General features: G+C 37.9%; 1 protein-coding gene across 1 annotated transcript in view; it reads right to left on the bottom strand.

Annotated features, from left to right (window-relative positions):
• The window catches only part of LOC149179315 (protein DETOXIFICATION 16-like), a 272,397-nt gene that overhangs the window by 151,119 nt on the left and 113,995 nt on the right, over window positions 1–7,283 (bottom strand). The window contains exons 2-6 of the mRNA XM_089422421.1: window positions 5,390–5,934; window positions 5,098–5,184; window positions 4,919–4,975; window positions 4,574–4,812; window positions 4,315–4,433 (exon numbers count right to left, since the gene is read on the bottom strand). Of these exons, the coding sequence (XP_089278547.1) occupies window positions 4,315–4,433; window positions 4,574–4,812; window positions 4,919–4,975; window positions 5,098–5,184; window positions 5,390–5,934 (1,047 nt within the window). The remainder of the gene's footprint in view (window positions 1–4,314; window positions 4,434–4,573; window positions 4,813–4,918; window positions 4,976–5,097; window positions 5,185–5,389; window positions 5,935–7,283) is intronic.

Here is a 7,283-nt window from a genome sequence, read left to right on the forward strand (position 1 = left end):
TGCAATTAGGGCTGAAAAACATTGCCTGGAGGTCAAATTAGTGTTGCCGGAAGATATTCTGCTGGGTTTGGAAAGCAGTAAAGCAAGCACATTCTTGAGAAGTTGATCTTGGTCTTGGAAGGGCTTCAGTGTTGGTCAACGGTCTTGGTATTCGTCAATAAATAATCTATAACAAGAGATTGAAGGGTTTTCCTCTCAAGACGAGAGGTTTTGCCCTGGATTGGAGCCTACATCTTGTGTACTTGTATCTTGTTGATCTTCTTGTTTTGGTAGTTGTTTGATGATTCAAGAACACACTATAATAATAATAATAAGATAATGCTAATAAGTAAAAAGACATCACAAGCAGTTATCATAGTTAGAAGAATCATTAATTTCATCTTGCCTTAGATTCTTCAACAGTACCTTGGGCCTGTCATTCCCTTAAAGGTTGAAACCACCTAATAGGATCCTTCATTAACCACCCCTACCCAAAAGGTAACACTTCTACATGATCAAAGCCCCAAATTTGGAAGGGAAACTCACTATGAAGTGTCCATTTCTACTCTCGATTAACAAGCTTATTCATTCGACTGCATTAATGAATCATTGTATTTGAAGGTGAGGAGATGCATTGGATCTTATACAAGATTGCAAGTGGGTTTTCATCTTGGACTTGGTGTCCCTATACAGGATCCAAGCCCTCCAAAGGATCACAATGGCATTTCTTGGGTGGGCGTTGAGAGCCATGGGCCTCCATTCATGCAGAGCATTGACTTCCACACCATGGGCTTCTTAAAACTACCATTTGCTTGTTCATGCCCCAATTATTCAAGATGATGATGCACTTAGACCAGGATGCCCCAACCGACTACACATTGTACCCAACACTTGGCAGCTAATCCAAGGCCCAGAGGAGGTTATGTCTTTCCTAGGGAGACATGGGACGGCATGTGTCATCTTCTATCCCTCATTAATGGAGCATCGACTTGATTTTGAGCCACGTGGAGACCCATGAGACCCATTTTGGAGCCCCAAACCCAAAATAGGGGTCCCAGAGATGTTTTGCAGCATAAGGAGGGTATCACACTCTTCATCATGATTTTTGTGGCCCTCTCTTACATTTCTAGCACAAGAGGCATCAATGCTTCCCATCTAGGCCTCCACGCATGCATGAGGTCTTCCTAGCGTTGATTTTGGAGGAAGATAAAATAATTTTAAAGCTATTCATGGTTGGCTTGTAACCATGGGTGGGTTACTTAGCAGATTAGGCATGTAATGGGGGTTTCTTTCTTTTGTTATTCGAACTACCTAGCCTTGTATAAATTGGAGGGACTCTCTCCCATTTCAAATCATCAATCCTTGGATTTTCAGCCTTATTGACAAGTTCATATTTGCAATTTGTGGATGGTTTTGTAAGTTATGGATGAATTTTGATGTTTGGATAATTTTGCCTCATTCTTGGAGCTTCTAATTGGCATTGCTATGGATGGATATGTTATTTTCTATCTTGTAAGTGCTCTTTATTGAAAAATTTCTGAATTTCGCTAATTTCTAATGCATGGAATAATGTTTCATGGTTATTAATGTGCCCTAGTTATTGAATATTGCTTGAAATTGTAACGCTTGAGAATTTTTGCATGTGTTATTCATTGGATAGAGAATGAATGGATGTTCCTAGGGAATTTATGCATATTGTCCTTGAAACTCCATTAACAATTGTCTAAGAAGTATAAAAATCTAAAGGAATAGCGAAAGCCTTAACCTTTAGGTCTCCTTGAAAAGCAAGTTGCCCAAAACCAAGACCATTCATGACTCCATACATCCCAATGGCCTGGTACTGATCCCAAATCCTTGTTGGTCATCAAAACTAAAAAATTTCTCTCTTTAACCCTATATTTTCGTCCCTCTAAGGATAAGGAGGCTTCCCTTGGTCTTGGTGCAAAATATTTTGGAGGAGGAGATTTTGAATTCTACTTGGATAGATCTTTTTTTTCGTGTCTTCTCTAAAGGTCCTCAAGTTTTGGTGGAATTCCCACAGTGGATTCTCCATAAATTTGATGCCCTAGTTGTCACATCAAGAAGGAACCCTAGAAGCTAATCCTTCAAATTGGGGATTCTTTGAAGGCAATCTCTTTAGTACTTGGTGAAGTAAATTATTCATTTCCTTTTCTCTCACCTTTCTTGACCCTGGATTCACAAATACATCATGTCAATCTTCAACCCTAGGTCTCATGTAGTTTCTTTTCCAAGGGGTTTTTCGTGGAAAGTCTTAATAGCTTCTTCCAAAGCTCGCACTTTTGTGGAACCTTTCCCTTGAATGAGCTACCTTGCCTCACATCAATCCTTTCATAGAGACATTTATCACAAGTGAGTAATATTGGGACTCCTCTCATAGCAGAAAATCAGAGAAGAGTAGGGGATTTAGTCTATGGTGACAATGGGCCTCTGTCCCAAGTGTTGTTGTGTCCTCTAGCTTTTAGTCTCTTTACAAGGCCTGCTAGTTTGTGCAGCAATAGGGACCATGCCTCATTGATGCAACAACAAGTCCCAACACTTTTTATCTCTAAGACTTGGATGGTGAGAGAAAGGCACTACCATTCAATGGGAAACAACTGAAGTTGTGCTTCCCATGAAAACTTCAAGTTAAAAAAAAAGGTCAAGTTTTTTGGGTTTCTATAGGGTAGTTAGAGTCACTCTTTCCTTTTTCATGTCATTTCTAGTTTGCTATTTTTTCACGTTTTCCATAATTTTTTAGTCTTAGATTAATTTCTTTTCAGTAGTTTTCATAGTTGGGTACCTTGTTGGTGTTGGAGTACATGATTAGGTTTTTCGTTTTTGCTGCATTTTTTTTTATTTCCAGCTAGGAATGTTGTCCATTGCCAATATTTTCAGATCTGATTATCACATTATAGTTGCTTCATTTTTTTCAAAATTACCTTTAATAAAGCCTGGATGAGACCTTTGCTCTTCGTATGTATTTTAGTGTCTTGATCCAATATCGAGTCTGTTGGGCAGGAGTAGTGCTAAAGAGACCATAGGAGATGCTCTAAGTCATATTGTTATTTCGTCTCTTCTTTCCTTGAATTTGGGTCAATTGTTGTTGATATTATGCCTCATCCATCCTGGCACCATATATTTGTACTATAGGAGTTTTTACTTTGTGTTGACAGGAGAGTTTTTCATCATTTCCTCTCTCCAAACAGATCATTCCTCATTGACTCCAACACACTATCTAATGTTTAATCCAAGAGCCAAAGTACCTTGATGGTCGTTAGCCTTATTGCCAACCATCTCACATTTGACAGGGCTGATCATTATTCAGTCATATTGGATGAGCCTCATCAGGGATTCAACTTCAGATCATATTTCACATTGATGGATTGTGTTCATACCTTAAGCCCATTAGCCTCATTAATGGGAAGACAACAGTAGTGAATAGAACTTTGGTTCAATGTTTGAGAGGTTAAAATCAGAAGTATCCAAGGACATAGGATGGAAATTTGGTTTACATATTGATACAACATTTTTGTAAAAGATTTATTCACACTTCCACTAGTAAGCCCCTTTTTGAATTTCTTTTTGAAAAATTTCCACTATCACCATTGGATATTGTATATAAATAGCCTGAAGCAAAGGAAACAACCTCAAACGATGCATGGAAGAAAGAAGTCGTCATAGATAGGATAAGAGAAATATAGTTATTAACTTATTAGAACTGTCACTCGAAATAGCTATTAGCTCTTAATCTGTTTTGAGAACCTCAATAATGCTGGATCTTTGTATTGGTATCTGGTAGTTCTGGTCTTCTTTTAGTCCTATTGTTGGTCATAGCTCTAGAATACATACTAATGGAGTCGGTTATTAGTATTTTTGACCATTACTAGAGGGTAAGTGGATGATTTATAACCATCTGATCTCTTAGCTTTTGTGCTTATTCTCTTCTCAAACTGAAAATAGAAGAAAAAAAGGAAAAAAATAAAAACATCCAGACATATGAGATCTCAATATTAAGTGGGATCTTAGGCATCCATTTCAGAGGTCAGTATCAAATGATGAAGAGCAACTGTTTTCAACTTGATGGAGAGACGTAAAATCTCATCAGATGTATAATTTATTATATTTATGGGCCATGGGAAATGGAAATATGATGAAAAATAGCAAGAATCAGATTATCAAATTAGTGTTTCATTTGCGTTCCTACTCTTAGAAAGCATTGCTTTGCTTCTCTATCAGAAAGGAGTTGAAAATTTGACTAAAGCTGCCATCCATACTCCATTTTTAACATTGAAAGGATAAATTCATCTTTAAATCAAGGAGAGAAGGATAACTAACCCTGCCACCAACATGAAGTACAAAGGCCAAAATGGCAGCTACAGGAATGCCAAGCACATAGTATGCCCCAAGATTTACATAGGCGCCCAATGCTTGCCATCCACATCCTCTAGCAATACCTGTGGAAGTATTTAAGTTTTAGAAAACATGACCTCCGAAGGTATGCTTTTGTTCTTAGAGACAGACTATATATATCTATTTATCTATACGATTCAAGACCATTTGAGATCTGACTAAATCTGTGAGAAATGTTATCTACCTCCTAGAACACCCTGTAAGGCATCCATAGCTGTTGAGGATGCTAACAGTGGCATCATGCTTGAAATGTAGTCGACTACCTCTTTTTCATTGCTGAAAACAGAGCCCCAGACATTGCGAACAAAGAATAATGTAGAGCCCATCACAAGACCCTCCACGGCTGCCATACAAACCCCAACATGCACTGACAATCGTGCAGCATGTGGGCGTCCAGCTCCTAGTTCATTGGAAACTCGTGTACTGCACTGCAAAATATTAGTATGGAAAACGTGAACTGAATTTAATACTGAAAAATCCTTAAAAGAATTTTTACTCTAAACAAATTTTTTGAATCAGTTATACTAACCTTACTGCAGCACCCAAGCCAACGGGAATCATATATGAAAGTGCACTAGTGCTAAGGCTGCAAAGAATCCAATGAGAGTTCAGAGCAAAATAAAGTAACTATTGGCAATGGACAAACAGATGTCGTTAGTAACTTTATATATAGTAAATTTATCAGATGGAGAGAACTATCATATTTACCAGATGGAGAGAACTGACATCTCAAGTTCAGGCCGAGGCAACAGACCAGAGAGGAGAACAAGCATTTCAAAAGACCAGTACTCCAAGCTGTGGACAAACATGGAAGTATTGACATGGGAACAGAACAAGATCGAGTATAGTATAATACATAAATTGATTCCTACTGAAGAGATTGTTTAAAAAAATTAAACACCCTGAAGTAGCATAAGTAAAATGGGAAATGAGTTGAAGCAATGCACAAATTTCTTATATTCAACTACCCTCAATAACCAAAGGGAAAGGATTCATATACCAGAGCATCACTGCAGATGGAATAGCAAGCTTAAGAAAGTTTGTAATATCATATAAAGCTTCCCTTGAGAAAGATGTCCGTGTCTTTTTGCATGCAGGGGAAAATGTAACATAAAGTGCTATAAGCACCACATTTAGCCAATTGGAAATGCTGTTTGCCAATGCAGCCCCTTTATTACCTAATCCAATCTTGAACACCAATATCCAACACATGGGGACATGGAAACAGAGAGTAATTGCGGAGCTTAACATCATTGGAAAGATGATACCCTGTGATTGAAGGAATTTCAAAAGGGGTTGAAGAGCTGCATTAGCAAATAATGTAGGAATCATCCATCTTGCAAATTTCCCTGCTTCAAGAGATATTAAAGGGTCTTGCCCAAGGGCTGCAAGAATATGTCCCGTATATGCCCATATCATGGCAAGTGGTATACTTGCACAAAATAGGGAAAAAATTGCTCTCTGCAATTGAATCCCTAGGTAACGATATTTTTTGGCTCCATAGGCCTGCCCACATAATGTCTCTAAAGCACTTGCCATCCCCATCTGTTCATAGACACACAAGTAACAAAAAAGACAGCTGATCAGTCTACCGTTGAGGACAATGAAAGCTTGAAAGTTCCAGTTCTCACTTCCAGCTAAATAGAAGTGCATTCACTCCAATATCATTCTAAAAGAAAATATTAAACCTGATAAGCATGTATTTTAAGCAAAGTTCAACCTGTATTAAGGACCAATTTCAACTAGCAAGTGAACTGAGAACGATTCAAATGCACTTTATGCAGTTCACCTCAGGAGCTTGTTAAGCATGCTGCTATGTGCTAAGCACAAGGAAAGAGATCCTTAATTAAGCATTTAATAAATGATCGTTCCATGATGCAGGAACATCTAATTTGGGAATATGTTTTTTTTTGTACATTAGTTGTGCATATAGACTCTAAAAGTAGTGTTACCCTATGTTCTTAGAGAAAGAATAAACACTTGGTGATCTAATTGTTAGTACATGAAGTGTGATGGATGCAACTGCTAGTAAGGGAATACCTCCATGTTAGTACTTGAAATTAGGGAAAGATGTTAGAGAATTTTATCAAGGAGCTTTATATATATGTGTGTGTGTGTGTGTTTTGTACTTTTGCTTTAATGATAATAAAAATTTCAGATCTCTTGTGCATTATTAAAGAACAAAAGAATTTTTTTCATTCTTTTTGTTTGTGGATCATGTTATTGTGCACTCTAATGAATATGTGGCAGGGTGGTTGTTTCAGCAACCCCTGTTTGCACTACCATTGTGGCATCACCTTAATGAACAAGACAACCAATAGAAGAATTCCAGTTTGAGGCGGAGATGAGCAAGGTCTAGGAATCAAAGAGTAGACACTAATCAATTACCTGAAAGATTAGAATCTCGTGAGGTTAGGTTGAGAGGTGATGAGTCCAACGATGAACATAAAAATGCATCTGCATGTGTTGAGAGAGTAGATCCTCTGGAGAGATTGATTGAGCAATCTCCAAACAAGGAACTAAGGGAAAGACAGATATTTATAACTTTAAAGGAGAGTTGAACTTAGAATTGTTTATGTATTGGATAGAAGATCTGGAGAGGTATTTTGATATGGAGAATATTGAGGAAGATGATGCCCTAGGGGGGGAACCTATGGGACAACTACTAGGCCAAGTGACAAAAATGGGACAAAGACCCACAATCACCTCAGTCAATGTACCCTGATCTTTACAAACTTTCACCTATGGGAGGAGTCCCGGTAGATAGGAATCACTTGAAAGAGGAGGATCAATAATCTATGTAAAGTGATTCCACTAAGCCCATTCAAGGAGAGGTTCAATCAAGGCTTGATGAAGTAATAGGCTCTCCAAGAAAGATCAAGGATAGAGATCAA

The sequence above is a fragment of the Pinus tabuliformis genome, chromosome 4_1 (genome assembly GCF_031772625.1).
Source record: "Pinus tabuliformis cultivar Carrire ecotype Pingquan chromosome 4_1, CPIR1, whole genome shotgun sequence".
Classification (NCBI taxonomy): domain Eukaryota; kingdom Viridiplantae; phylum Streptophyta; class Pinopsida; order Pinales; family Pinaceae; genus Pinus; species Pinus tabuliformis.